We start from the raw sequence: 16418 nt of genomic DNA, 5'->3' as shown, positions 1-16418 counted from the left end.
GGAAAAGCTGAATACACTTATTTGAATTCATGAATCGAAGAGGTTTATGTATTAAAGTGTATAAACTTAATACAAAAACCTCTTCGATTCATTAATTCAATACGTTGTGATTCTCGATTGAAATATACTTTATTTATAAGAATTTCAGTCCAAATATGTTTTCAAAGGCATTTTTACACGACTTCTTTTTGTGCTGGCTCACGCAAATGAATTAATGGTACTATCAAACTTAAAAGATATTGTTATTTCTTCTTCAATACCCAGAAGAGCGATAAAAAAAGATTAAAATGTAGGTTTTCTCTATGGTTGTCTTAAAATTAGATAAAAAGGATGAATAAAAAAATTAAGTGAATACTTGTATAACAAATGATTACACTAGGAAGGAACAGTACACTACAGAAAGAAACGAATTGTCACAAACAATTGAAATAATATTTCTAATCAAAGAAAAGGAAACTAAATCTAGCTTCTTGAGGCGTGTTCATTCCTATTGAAAAAAGTAACACCACCAGCTCAGCTACTCCTAGCGACTCTTAGAAATACATATAAAATATTTGTTACGTGTTTTCAAACAGAAATATTACTTTCAATAGAAATGAGATAAAAAATATATAAATAAGCTATTCCTACAAAGAAATACCGTAAGCAAACATTTATGAAAAAGTGAGTCAAAGAAAGGAATTTTCATCGAAAGTAATATAAATATTAAGATTGCAAGATTTATTGTAGAAAGTAATACTTCAGTGGTCATGGAAACTGAAGAAACAAGACTAAAATTTTTAATATATCAGCATCATTGAAACTGGATTAATATAATTCGTGAACAGTAGACTTTATGTATCATAATACGTTCATTACTAAAGACCAAAAAAAAATAAAATAACGATGAGTTCCGTAAAAATTTCACAAAATAAAATTCATACAATCTAAACATCCAATTAATGTATCATTTTGTCAATCCAGTCATATAAATTTATCAATCACCACTCGCCCCCAGATATGCAGTTTTAATATTCGTTGGCAGAATAGAACAAAATTTGACATGCTACTGTTACTAAGGAGGAATGGAATTGTCTCATCACTACTTTTTATGTAAAATGATTGTTTGCTGGTGTATGAATACGAGTAAACTTTATTCAGAGCGTGTGGCTGGGCGAAAGTCTAGGGTTTTGAATATCTCAGTTCAAAAATGTCTTTGAAATTCATCGATGAGGAATGGAAACATTGGTGGAGTATGTATAATAGAAAAATGGTATTTTTCAATAATACTTCTATAGTGAAACAGGACCTTTTTGAAGCACCTCATAATTTTTCTTTGGCACCTGTGTGTCAAGTGATATGAGAATGTCTCGAGGAATTGCAGTCACTTTTAGGTGAGTTACCTACCTATTCCATGCTAAATTTTTCAACGCTTATTATTTTAGGAAAAAGTATGGTAGGGTTAAACAGCTCTTAGATCAAAATCAAAAGCCTGGGGGACTGGCTATACTTCGGCATGAAGAGCAGTATATATTTTATTTGGTAACGAAAATGCGATTTTACAATAAGCCAAATTATAGATTTATTTTTTCGAGTCTTGGCAAACTGCGAGACTTCATTCATTTGAATGATATCCATGATTTGGCTATACCTAAATTATCTTGTGGCCGGGATAAAAAAAAAGGAAACTTATCCGTCCAATGAGAAGTTTTCTATTCGTAATATCAACTGCCTCATACATATTTATGAATGATATGATTTCTAAAAGATCTCAAGGCGAACCTCCCACCAAAAAAAAAGGTAACGCGCCAAAACAGATCCAAAAAACACTATTAAGTAATTTGTGTAGTATCCATATAAACGACCTAATTGGTTCTGGTTAGCAATATCTCCTGGGTGGTGTGGAACTTTGCTAAATTACTGAATTAACAACTGACTATTTTTTACCACTTTGAAAACCATCTTTGCAAGCGATAATTTGGTAGTGGTTGCTTCCTTCAACTTTAACTTCATGATTTTCTATCGATTTCCGTTAAAAAAAATTTGTGAGAAGTATATCAAAAATTTAATTATATGTAACAAACCAATTAATGTTATTCACCTGTAAACCTATTTTTGAAGCTATTATTTCAGAGTGGTTGTTTCATACTATTGTTAATTCATGATTCTCTATACATTTCCGTTACTGAATTTTGTGCGGAGTATACGAAAAAACTGATTATATACGAAAAAAATTAGTCAACTTCATTATTTTCTTTCACCATGTAAACCAATTTTGCAAGCGATTATTTCGCAGTGGTTGCTTTCGACTATTGTTATTTCATGATTTTCTATTCACTTCCGTTACTAAATTTTGTGTGGAGTATATAAAAAAACTGAATTATATACGAAAAAATTAGTCAACTTCATTATTTTCTTTCACCATGTAAACCAATTTTGCAAACGATTATTTCGCAGTGGTTGCTTTTGACTATTGTTATTTCATGATTTTCTATACACTTCCGTTACTAAATTTTGTGTGGAGTATATAAAAAACTGAATCATATACGAAAAAATTTAGTCAACTTCTTATTATTTTTTTTCACCCTGTGAACCAATTTTTCAAGCGATTATTTCGCCGTGGTTACTTTCTTCAATTGGTACTTCATGATTTCCGATCGATTTCTGTTACTAAATTTTGGGCAGAGTATATGAAAAATTTAATTATATGTAACAAAAGCAGTAAAAGCAGCCAACTCAGTTATTTTTTCCATGGGACAAACATTTATTCCAAGCGATTTATTTCTCAATGGTTATTTTCAACCATTGTTATTTCATAATTTCCTATACAATTCCGTTGTTTAATTTCGTGCGGAGCATATGAAAAAACTGAATTATATACGAAAAAAAATTTGTCAACTTCATTATTTTTTTCCACCCTGTAAACCTTTTTTGCAAGCGATTTTTTTTCAGATTGTTTGCTGTTATCATTGTTATTTCATGAGTTTATACCAATATCTGATACTGAATTTTGTGCAGAGTATATGAAAAATGAATTATATACGGAAAAATGAGTCAACTTTATTATTTTTTTCCACCCTATGAACCAATTTTGCAAGCGATTATTTCACACTAATTACTTTCTACTATTGTTAATTCATGATTCTCTATACATTTCCGTTACTAAATTTTGTGCGGAGTATATAAATAACCTGAATTATTTACGTAAAAAATGAGTCAACTTCATTATTTTCTTTCACCCTGTAAACCAATTTTGCAAGTGATTATTTTGCAGTAGCTGCTTTTTTCAGTTGTTACCTCATGATTTTCTATTGATATCCGTTACTAAATTTGTGCTGAGTATATGAAACCTCAATTATTTACGTAAAAAAATTAGTCAACTTCATTATTGTTTTCCACCTATGAACCAATTTTGCAAGCGATTATTTCGCAGTGGTTGCTTTCTTCAATGTTACTTCATGATTTTCTATTAATATCCGTTACTAAATTTTGTGCTTAGTATATGAAAACCTGAATTATTCACGTAAAAAAATTAGTCAACTTCCTTATTTTCTTTCACCCTGTGAACCAATTTTGCAAGCGATTATTTCGCAGTAGTTGCTTTCTTCAATTGTTACTTCATGATTTCCGATCGATTTCTGTTACTAAATTTTGTGCAGCAGAGTATATGAAAAATTGAATTATATGTAACAAATCAGTAAAACCAGCCAACTCAATAAATTTTTTCCATCGAACAAACAGTTTTTTCAAGCGATTATTTCTCAATGGTTATTTTCTATCATTGTTATTTCATAATTTCCTATACAATTCCGTTGTTTAATTTCGTGCGGAGCATATGAAAAACTGAATATTATGTGGAAAAAATTATTTGAATTCAATAATTTTTATCACCCTGTAAACCTATTTTGCAAGCGATTTCTTCTGAGTGGTTGCTTTTATCAACCTGATTTTCTATCGATATCTGATACTGAATTTTGTGCAGAGTATATGAAAAATGAATTATATACGGAAAAAATTAGTCAACTTTATTTTTTTTACACTCTGTGAACCAATTTTGCAAGCGATTATTTCAGATTGATTACTTTCTACTATTGTTAATTCATGATTCTCTATACATTTCCGTTACTAATTTCGTGCGGAGTATATGAAAAACTGAATTATATACGAAAAAATTTAATCAACTTCATTATTATTTTCCACCCTATGAACCAATTTTGCAAGCGATTATTTCACACTAATTACTTTCTACTATTGTTAATTCATGATTCTCTATACATTTCCGTTACAAAATTTTGTGCGGAGAATATGAAAAAGTGAATTATATACGAAAAAAAATTTAGTCTTCATTATTTTTTTCCACCCTGTAAACCTATTTTGCAAGCGAGTTTTTCAGAGTGGTTGCTTTCATCAATTGTTATTCCATGATTTTCTATCGATATCTGATACTAAATTTTGTGCAGAGTATATGAAAAATGAATTATATATGGAAAAAATTAGTCAACTTTGTTATTTTTTTCCACCCTGTGAACCAATTTTGCAAGCGATTATTTCAGACTAATTACTGTCTACTATTGTTAATTCATGATTCTCTATACATTTCCGTTACGAAATTTTGTGCGGAATATATGAAAAACTGAATTATATACGAAAAAATTCATCAACTTCATTATTATTTTCCATCCTGTGAACCAATTTTGCAAGCGATTATTTCACACTAATTACTTTCTACTATTTCAATTCATGATTCTCTATACATTTTCGTTACTAAATTTTGTGCGGAGTATATGGAAAACTGAATTGTATACGAAAAAATTTAATCAACTTCATTATTTTTTCCACCCTGTGAACCAATTTTGCAAGCGATTATTTCGCAATGGTTGCTTTCTACAATTGTTACTTTATGATTTTCTATCGATTTCCATTACTAAATTTTGTGCAGAGTATATAAAAAATTGAATTATATGTAAGAAAGCAGTCAACTCAATTAATTTCATTCACCTTGTAAACCTATTTTCCAAGCGATTATTTCAGAGTGGTTGCTTTCTTCTATTGTTATTTCATGATTCTCAGTATATTTTCGTTGCTAAATTTGTGGCAGATTATTCATAAACTGAATTATATACTGAAGAAATCAGTTAACATGGTAAACATTATCAGTGATAATCATTTCTCCTTCCAAGTGTTTATTTGGACGAGTCTACATATATTCAATCTCTAGTTTACAAAATGAATATCATTTGATATCATTTAGGAGAGTGAAATTTCACACTCTGCTGTATATGTGAAGTTTCTCCAAGTTTATTCATGACATGAATGTATCAATTATAACCTTTACTCCGTACGCTACTGAACGTTCGGAAGTATTCGTAAATTTTGGCAGCTAACTTTAGCAGCCAGTTTCACACTGCTCAAATTGTCAAGGCCTGTCGTGTCCCAATGTTGAATTACCAACAGTTTAGGATTCGTTTGATACGATGTATCACTATTTAGGCGATTAACTTGCACCGAGGATGAAGAAGAGAAACATGTAATGACGATTACAATTCTACCAACTGTTTAAAACTTTATATCTCAGAAATGGTGGCTCTTAGAAAAAAATGTAGATAATCATCTGAACTACAAATTTTGTATGAACTAATTATATGATAAAACGCGAAAAATTTGTTTTTATGACCTTCAACCTTGAGTAATTTTTTTCCAGGTATCGGACCGATAGCTAGAAATTTTATTCATAATGTACCACAAATGTACCAAAGATAAATCATCTATTATTTTAAGTAAAAATTACTGTGATCTCCAGTCATTGAAATCTCAATGAATTCGATATAATTTAAACAAAATTGGAGATTCAATATTCGTCAAACACATATGTTATTGACATGAATACACTAATAATACAATCATGTCTAAATAATTTAAATTCAATTTCTCTGGAAAAATTGTGTACTTCCTATTCACTGTTATTTCTTACTTTTATGTACATAGATTCCAGTCTTTTTCAATTTTCTGTACAATGAAATATATTTCCCTGCAGATATTGTTCGAGGAATGATGAATTTTTCACAAAAGGTAGTTTTACTGTTCGCCGCACTACTCAAACTACCGTATCCTAAATTTTTCAGGAAGGTTAAAACAAAACTATAACAATTATGCGAGTCTTCTCTGTACGATTCAGGACACCAACATTTCTGATCACAGACATTCTTCAAAATTGTATTCCAGTGATTGCTCCACGATCTTGGAGCCTGATCCAATAGCAAACATTGCCCCCACTCAATGCTTTGGTGAGATCTGAGACCGTTCTTGTCAAATTCAACAATATCTCCTCTAGACGTGGTTACTCCAACATGAAGATCCTTGGAGTTGAAATAGTCACTGCACAGAACAGTTAGATTATTACACATACATCAAGGATCAGTCGAGTAATTTTGTCTTATGAAATGTTAATTGTTTGTTTGAAGGTGTTTCGTGGTGCATTTCATTAGTTCGGACTTCCATTGTCTGATATGATAAACATCAAAAAAATAACTGAAAAATAACTTATGATGCACTGTTTGGAACCTTTGGTGTAGTAATGAATATTACTGGAGTTTTTTCTCAACACCAAATCGTTATATAATCAGCTATATAAAAAAATTTAGCTGAAAATTGTTTTATATAAATATATATTGTAGAATAATAGATAAGGCAAAATTGTAAAATCAATTTAGGTTGGTATACATGTATGGTTGGTACGCCTGGATGGTTTTACCTGTATGGGTTACCTTTATAGCATAAATAGGATTAGCTCGCACTAGTTCTTAGTTTTAATCTTTCTCTTTTGAAGATGATCACTTGGTGATCGAAACACGTGTCAAGGTGTTAAAAATAACGATTTGTTGTTGGGAAAAAACTCCAGTAATATTGAAAAATAACAATTATATTACACAAAAAACCGAAATTACAATGAAATACAAGCAACAATAAAAAAATTAAACTATTAACACGAGATGAAAATTAAAAAAATTAATCATCAACAAGAAATGAAAATTGAAAATCAAAAGATTCCAAGCCAAGTTACTTGTTAATATATACAATCGTCTTCGGGTGATAACATCGTCTTCAGGTGATAACATCGTCTTCGGGTGATAACATCGTCTTCGGGTGATAACTGGGTGATAACATCGTCTCCAGGTGATAACTGGGTGATAACTTTTTAATTTTCATCTCGTTTTAATAGATCATTTTTTTGATTTTTTGGTTGTTGCTTGTATTTCATTGTAATTTCAGTTTCTTTTTGCGTAACATAATTATTATTTTTCAGCTTATCTTTCTAATTTTTACAGATTTTTTCAGGGATTCAAAATCAATGTATATCATATTAGACAATGGAAGTCCGAACTAATGAAATGTCAATTGCTTTCACCTATACTTATGATGCACTGTTTGGAACTGTTGGTGTAGTAATTAATATTACTGTAGTTTTTTTACCAACACCAAATCGTTATTTTAAACACCTCGACACGTGTTCGATCACCAAGTGATCATCTTCAAAGAGGAAGATAAAACTAGAAACTAACGTGAAGCTAATGCTATTTATGCTATATAGATATCCCATACAGGTAAACCATCCACGTGTACCACGCATACAGGTATACCAACCTAAATTAATTTAACAATTTTGCCTTATCTATTATTTTACAATATATGTTCAACTATTATAGCTGTATATAAAACAATTTTCAGCTATATAAAAATTAATTTTACAATATTGCCTATCTAAATTTTTTTTTGCAAAGTGTCCTTATGTAGTAATCAGTAAACCCAACAACATTATTTTAACAAGCTATATAGTTTGCTCTTTGGTATAGGTCCGTCATCGTTATTCATAATATTATTGTGTTTACTTATTTCTACACTCTCATAGGCATCTAGTTGCCTGTTGTTGTTAACTTGTCTAACTAATCTTATGAACTGAAGTCTATGGAATGGTTTTGTTGCAAAATATGATGGGCGACTGCTGATTTTTCAGGTCTTTCATATTTTAAGTGTCCTATTGGTTCCTTATATCTTACTTCAATAGATCTTTTTGTCTGTCCATAATATTTTGCATCGCAGTCCTTACATTCAATTTCATAAATTCCAGACTTTTCCGAATTCTCGACTTTGTCTTTTGGACTTCCCAAAAGGTTCTGAAGTGCATGACTTGTTTTAAAAACCACCTTCATACCTAGTTCCTTGAAAATCTTTCCAAAGTTTTCGTATATTGGTGGTATGGAACAGAGATGTATTTATCTTGGTTTTTATCCTTTGTGAAAGTCGAGATTTCGTTCATTCTTAACCTAAACTTCTTCTTCCTTATTATGTCATCTACAATACCCCTCGAGAAACCATTAGTGGCTGCTATTTCCTGTATTGTACGTCTTTCTTTTGTGACCTATCATGTTTTAGGGGGAAAGTCAAAAGACGATGCACTAAAATATTCAACCCAGCACGTTTGTGCTGTCCACAGTGATGTGAACTGTCAGGAATATACCTGTACGTGCTTGTTTCTTTTCTGAATATATCGTATTCTAACCCTCCATATTGGCTCCTCATTACCAAAACGTCAAGAAATGGTAGTTGTCCCTTATTTTATAACTCGTACGTGAATTTTATTGATGGACATCTATTATTTAAAATGGAAACAAAGTTCTTAATATTCGATTTTTTGATATCGAATATCGCGGAAATATCATCCACATACGTTAGCTAAATCCTAGGTAAATACTTCGACTTTTCTTTGGTTTCCATTTCGAATCTGCTCATGAACAGGTCTGCTAGGTAGGGGGACAAGGGGTTTCTAATGGCCGTTTCTTCCTGTTGTTCATAACAGCAACCTTCTACCTGGAACCGATTTTGTTTCATACACAAATTAGTAAGAGAAACGAATTCATCGATTTTGTTATTATTGAAATCATTTTTCTCTAGTAATTCCCTGAGATATTGCAAGGTCTGTGGAATTGGGACGCTAGGAAATGAGAAACTAACATCAAAAGAAACCAAAATCTCACCTTCTTGCAGAACCATGTTTTTTGTATGTTGTATGAACTCTAAAGAGTTTTTTATACAAAAACTTAGTTCCGCAATAGACAAGGTTTCAAATTCCTTAGTGAGCCACTTTGCTATTTGGTAGGTAGGAGCTCCAATAGCTGACACGATAGGGCGCATTGATTTTCCAAGTTTGTGGATTTTTGGGAGGCAATATAGTTTCGACACCGTTGGGTTGGAAACTTGTAACTTCCGTTTCAGTTGAGGGGTAAGTATGTTGTCGCATTTCTTGAGGACGTCTTTTACTTCGGCAATCATCTTTGGTAACGGGTTTTTGGACAATTTCGCATACGGTCCGTTAGTAATGAGAGTATTGACCCTATCATAGTAGTCCGATTTATCCAGAATTACTACTTTTTTACCTTTGTCGGCTTTTAAATAAATAACGTTCTTGTTTTTTAATCGTTTGATAAGTTTCTTTTGGTTTTTATCGTTTTTTTTTGAATGCTTTAGTTTATCTGTTATCTTGTTCTTGGAGATTTGATTCTTGACCTTTTCTCATCTTCAAAGAGAAAGATGATCACTTGGTGATCGAAACACGTGTCCAGGTGTTAAAAATAACGATTTGGTGTTGGGAAAAAACTCCAGTAATATTCATTACTACACCAAATGTTCCAAACAGTGCATCATAAGTACATAATGACGGCCAGGTCAATGGAACTGAATCTGTATCGAAGTATTCAACTAAAATTAGGCTAATACAAGCAGATATTGGTTTCTGAAGAGCTGTGAAGGATATTCAGTTTTTCAAAATTTTGGTAACGTAAATATTGCTATTAAGTCTTCAGTTGCTGACAAAGTCCAAAAATTCGCCAAAGAAAAATGGTTTCATTTGGAAATCGATCATCTACCGTACCATACACTAACCATAGTTTTTTAGAATTAGATAGTTAGAAGATAGATAGTTAGTCTATATAAAAAACTAACATATAGATTAGACGAAAATGATTACGTACAATGGAATGACTTTCAAAGAGGAATGTTTCGGATGACTGAATCAAAATATATCAGAAAAATGTGTACGCTGAATAAGAAACTCAAAACCCTTATATCTAAGCATAAATCGAAAGAAACCACTCCGAAAGTCATAAATATTGTTGAAAATCATTCATCACAATCGTTTGATAAGGAAGAGATCAACCTTTTGAACAATGGTTTGAAATTTGGCATCCCACCTTCCGAGAAAGTTCTTGAGGATATCGTTGCTAGTGTTGAAAGTTCGATTCAATATATGCCCGATTCCTCGAAGGGACAGTTCGAGAAAAGGTCAGGAATGGAATTTCCAAGCCTCGAAGGGACAGTTCGAGAAAAGGTCAGGAATGGAATCTCCAAGAACAAGATAACAGATAAACGGAAGCATTCAATAAAAAACGATAAAAACCAAAAGAAACTTATCAAACGATTAAAAGACAAGGACGATTTTTATTTGAAAGCCGACAAACGTAACAAAGTAGCAATTCTGGATAAATCGGACTATTACGAAAGGGTCAATACTCTCATTACTAACGGACCGTATGCGAAATTGTCCAAGAACCCGTTACCAAAGATGATTGCCGAAGTAAAAGACGTCCTCAAGAAATGCGACAACATACTCACCCCTCAACTGAAACGGAAGTTACAAGTTTCCAACCCAACGGTGTCGAAACTATATTGCCTCCCAAAAATCCACAAACTTGGAAAATCAATGCGCCCTATCGTGTCAGCTATTGGAGCTCCTACCTACCAAATAGCAAAGTGGCTCACTAAGGAATTTGAAACCTTGTCTATTGCGGAACTAAGTTTTAGTATAAAAAGCTCTTTAGAGTTCATACAACATACAAAAAACATGGGTCTGCAAGAAGGTGAGATTTTGGTTTCTTTTTATGTTAGTTCCTTATCTCCTAGAGTCCCAATTTCACAGACCTTGCAATACCTCAGGAAATTACTAGAAAAAAATGATTTCAATAATAACGAAATCGATGAATTCGTTTCCCCTATTAATTTGTGCATGAAACAAAATCGGTTCCAGGTGGAAGGTTGCTTTTATGAACAATAGGAAGGAACGGCCATGGGAAACCCCTTGTCCCCTTGCTAGCAGACCTGTTCATGAGCAGATTCGAAATGGAAACCAAAGAAAAGTCGAAGTATTTTCCTAGGATTTGGCTAAGGTATGTGGATGATATTTTCGCGATATTCGATACCATAAAATTGAATATCGAGGACTTTTTTTCCATTTTAAATAATAGATGTCCATCAATAAAATTCACGTAAGAGTTAGAAAATAAGGGACAACTACCATTTCTTGACGTTTTGGTAATGAGGAGCCAATATGGAGGGTTAGAATACGATATATTTAGAAAACAAACAAGCACGTACATGTATATTCCTGACAGTTCACATCACTGTGGACAGCACAAACGTGCTGGGTTGAATTTTTCAGTGCATCGTCTTTTGACTTTCCCTCCAACACATGATAGGTTCACAAAAGGAAGACGTACAATACAGGAAATAGCAGCCACTAACGGTTTCTCGAGGGGTATTGTAGAACACATAATAAGGAAGAAGAAGTTTAGGTTAAGAATGAACGAAATCTCGACTTTCAGAAAGGATAAAAACCAAGATAAATACATCTCAGTTCCATACCACCAATATACGAAGAACTTTGGAAAGATTTTCAAGGAACTAGGTATGAAGGTGGTTTTTAAAACAAATCATATACTACAGAACCTTTTGAGAAGTCCAAAAGACCAAGTCGATAATTCGGAAGTCTGGAATTTACGAAATTGAATTTAAGGACTGAGATGCAAAATATTATGGACAGACAAAAGATCTATTAAAGTAAGATATAAAGAACACATAGCACACTTAAAATATGAAAGACCTGAAAAATCAGCAGTCGCCCATCATATTTTGCAACAAAACCATTCCGTAGACTTCAGTTCATTAAGATTAGTTAGACAAGTTAACAACAACAGGTAACTAGATCCCTATGAGTGTGTAGAAATAAGTAAACACAATAATATTATGAATAACGATGACGGACCTATACCAAAGAGCATACTATATAGCTTGTTAAAATAATGTTGTTGGGTTTACTGATTACTACATAAGGACACATTGCAAAAATAAATTTAGATAGGCAATATTGTGAAATTAATTTTTATATAGCTGAAAATTGTTTTATATACAGCTATAACAGTTAAACATATATTGTGAAATAATAGATAAGGCAAAATTGTAAAATTAATTTAGGTTGGTATACCTGTATGGATGGATGGATGGTTTACCTGTATGGGATAACAATATAGCATAATATCGTTAGTTTCGCGTTAGTTTCTAGTTTTATCTTCCTCTTTGAAGATGATTACTTGGTGATCGAAACACGTGTCGAGGTGTTAAAAATAACGATTTGGTGTTGGGGAAAGAACTCCAGTAATATTGCTTTCACCTATGTTATTATATTTGAATGTGTTCAAAAATTGGTATGAAGCGTTGTTTTCAACACTCATAACTCATACTTACAATTCGACACTCATAAATTCATGTACGCTAGGTTTTATAGGAAAAAAATTAGTTACTTGTTTTCGAAATAATAATTACTCACTTGAGAAAATCGCCTACAGTGGGTTTGATGACAACAGAACATGGATATTGAGATGCTTGAATGAAAGGATAGGGTATTCTGAAAAAAATTACTTATTTAATGGCCTAGGATGAAATCAGATGTCATTTTCAATTTTCGAACATGAAGCAAAAAACTCCCGAAACTGGGTAGCTGATCACTGAAACTTTTAACCTTATGGGATTAACCTGTTTTTCCACTCATCCTCATAATATGTCATATATTGAAAAGCGATAAAAAAATAAAAAAACGTGTTCATTACATAATTATTGCGGGTGGTTTCACCCCGTCAGCAATTTTATTTTATATTTTCGATATCTGATAAATGCTAATAACTTGAAGATTATGGGTATTTAATTCTTTTGTATTTACGAATAATGAAAATGAACCTCAGACAAGAATTTTAAATTTTTTTGTATCGTTTTTTATGGAAACCATGAGATTTGGGCCTTATAGGCAATCTACGAAGTTAAAACTAGTAAAAATCAGGCTCTCGCATAGCTTTGATCCAATTTCACATGTAAATATTGTTTATTACTGAGAATGAGTTTTGAAGAACGATAGATAACATATTATTTACATGTTTTCAAAACGAAGATTCTCATCGATAAAAACTGCTGGATTTTTGACACAGTCAACTACTTCCAGTTATTTTACTCAATTTTAATTAGTATCAGGCCTTTTATCAAATACCTATTATTCATGGAGTAAAAAATATAATTATCGACTTATTGACATTAATTTGTAGGCCGTGGTTTGAAGATGATACTACAAATGCTTTGATTATGATTATGATTTTTTTATCGACGCGGTCACATACACCAACAATATCATTGAGATGAAATGAAAATTCAACAATTTGATTTGTGTAAAAATTGAGAATACGCCCAAAGATAGAACCTTTATTTCAGAACGGGGGGCCAGAGTAGTTCTGATCGATACGTACTAAATGATGTCTTTTCGTTAAATGTGCTCTAAATAATTACACTGTATCTGAACTCATTCCGAACTGCGTCAGAAATGATAATAGTATTATAATTGATTCTTGCAACTGCACGAATGAAATCGAAATAACTAACATAGTACAAAGAAAAGAAACAACTTTTTATAATATGATGATATAACTGGAAGGAAAGAATAACTAGAGTAAGTAACTCAAACTAAATAAATTATAGGCTATTTTCAAAGACATAGAAATGATATTTCATAATACGCTGTGGATAACTAGAACAAACTAAACATGTAAAAAGTTTGACCTTCCTTGAAGATGATCACTCGGTGATCGAAACACGTGTCGAGGTGTTAAAATAACGGTTTGGTGTTGGAAACAGCTCCAGTAATATTCATTACTACACCAAAGGTTCCAAATAGTGCCTCACAAGTATGTGAAACAACCTGTCTTACACTCAGGGTTGTACACTCATCAATTACATTATCCTTCCGTTTTCGAAGGTAGGAAAAGATTATTGGGAAGCAATTCATGCCCGCCGCCCCTAAATACTCAGTGGAATACTGAAAAGGATATAGAGAAACTGTCGGCGTAAATGAAGAGCTTATTGAATGAGCAAAGTAGCAATTCAGTTGGTAGTCTAGTTTTCAAGTTTAAATTCGTGTCCATTAGACATACTTATAGCTATTAGAAATATGAGTGACAGCTCATTGGATTCATAATGACGTATAGTAATTATATCTTGATGATTTTGAGATACAAAAATTTCAATTGTTAACAAATGAGGATTTGTTGTTGAAATCTGTTTCTCCGTTAACCAGCTGTCGCCCTTGTACGAACGACAACTTCAGAAGTCGAAACTTGCGAGCTAAGGATTGACGAGGTCTTTTCTTTCAACGTGCAAATCATAGCAAGAGGATTATATTCTGCTTATCATAATTTTCTCTAGTTGAGAATTATTTGAATATCTAAATGATGTTGAATTTGCATTTTTTCATATTTGTTCTATTATTACCGTTTTCGCAACTAACAACGAGGGGTATTTCACCTTTCCACCCGGTCAAAGGCCCAATATCTCAAAATTGTCACAGATAACAAATTCAGCCACCCACTATGAGCCAGATAGTGGGTTGATTCTGGGCAACGCTTTTCTGCCCCCACTCAGTACCTCAATCGTGTACAATGTTAGTCGAAAGTCAACCGTTTCGTTGTGTGGCACGCACTCTCGACTTGTTGGCAATAGTTGTGAGGTGCATATTCACGTAAATAATACATTTGGTGAATTTCTAAGGAGAAAACAGCAATGGTTTGCATTGATGTATGCTTGATGATTCGTGTAAATGTCAGCTTAAAGTATGTACCTACTCTTTTCGAAAGACCATTTAATATATTTTTATGTTTATGAGTCTGAAAGTTATACATACGAGTACTTCCGAGCTAAATTTTTGAATGTATATCATAGATTAGTTTAAGAATATTATCCTGATATATTAAGTAGGTGCCACTTTTTGCCTCTTTTCAACCTCACCACAATTTATTGGCGAGTAATAAATATCTAATTTCTCAACTTTTATTATTTCGTGGGTAACATGATTTGTACTTCGTGTAGGGATACCTGGTGCTTCGAACTACAGAGTCGTGACTCGAAGAGAATTGTTTGATGAAATGCAACAACAGAACTTGCCTACTTTTGAAGAAAAATTTAGTTATTTGGAAACTGACTTTCCATCATCTGAACATTTTTGTGAAGTTCAAATGAAATATTTGAGACATAACATTTCATATTTGAAGTGAGAATTTCAAAAAGGATGGTTGAAGGCAAATAGAACAGCAAACAAATTTCTAGTCAGTAATACTGCATGGCTGCAAGGAACTTTTGAAATGCCAAAGGTGTCATTGCAAAAACGTGTCGGTCGTCCAACAAAACCATTTTGTGAGCTATCTGACAGAAGCAAGAGAAGAAAAACAAATGAAATACGGAGATCTGTTAAGCAGGAAGTACTCTTACATGCTGCGAGGTCATCATTACCACATACATATGGTGATAGAAATGTGTCACATATGCTTTCTGAAATTACAAAGTCTCCGAAACGAGCTAGGAAATACAGGAAAGCATATTCCACATCCTCATAGCCAAAAATGTTCAGCTAACTCCTCTAACAGCATTGACGATATTTGTGGAAGCAAAGCTTTCAAGAAAACAATACGAAATTCGAACGAAAAGTTTTACCCCAGTTATAGCATTCTACAAAGAGAGAAAAAAAGTGTTACCCTCCACAAGAGTCATTTACAGTAAATGAAATATGTGCAGAAGTAAATTTGCAAGGTTTGTTGAATCACACAGTTAGTCGATTATTGACATATTTAGTAGAAATCCTTACCACATTGACTCAAGGAGAATTTGATTCATTAGAGCTTATATACAAGTGGGGTTATGATGGTTCTCGGCAATCACAGTTCAAGCAAAAAAATGCAAAACGAAGAAACTACAGATGCTAATATCTTCCAAAGTTGCTTAGTTCCTCTACAAGTAGTTTGTTGTAGGGTAAAAATCATCTGTAAAACCCGACCCGCCGTCACCCCGATTTTGCCGTCCCATAAGAATGATATTTGTCAAAGAAACAGATATAACAAATCATGAATTTAATTATACAACATCAAAAATTGATAATTTACAAAACACCCAATTCACACAGGAAGGTGTGATAGCCAGTGTAAAGCACACAATGAAACTAACTATGGTAGATGCTAAGGTGTGGAATGCTGCTACTCAAACTTCTTCAACAATGAGGTGTTATATATGCGAGGCAACCTGTATGC

General features: G+C 32.6%; 2 protein-coding genes across 10 annotated transcripts in view; both read right to left on the bottom strand.

Annotated features, from left to right (window-relative positions):
* Nucleotides 1-16418, bottom strand: part of LOC111515066 (serine incorporator TMS1) — a 275478-nt gene that overhangs the window by 182688 nt on the left and 76372 nt on the right. The window lies entirely within an intron of this gene.
* Nucleotides 3638-16418, bottom strand: part of LOC141482883 (MKRN2 opposite strand protein-like) — a 54007-nt gene continuing 41226 nt past the window's right edge. The window contains exons 4-5 of one of the 2 annotated variants that reach the window (XM_074176819.1): nucleotides 12632-12709; nucleotides 3638-6354 (exon numbers count right to left, since the gene is read on the bottom strand). In XM_074176819.1, coding sequence (XP_074032920.1) covers nucleotides 5940-6354; nucleotides 12632-12709 — 493 coding nt within the window. In that variant the 3' untranslated portion in view covers nucleotides 3638-5939. The remainder of the gene's footprint in view (nucleotides 6355-12631; nucleotides 12710-16418) is intronic. The other variant, XM_074176822.1, reaches the window with a different exon arrangement.

Source organism: Leptinotarsa decemlineata, unplaced genomic scaffold, assembly GCF_025532065.1.
Source record: "Leptinotarsa decemlineata unplaced genomic scaffold, Ldec_3_MD MMD2_P_RNA_scaffold_14, whole genome shotgun sequence".
NCBI classification, from domain to species: domain Eukaryota; kingdom Metazoa; phylum Arthropoda; class Insecta; order Coleoptera; family Chrysomelidae; genus Leptinotarsa; species Leptinotarsa decemlineata.
This window is presented reverse-complemented; position numbering and strand designations above follow the sequence as displayed.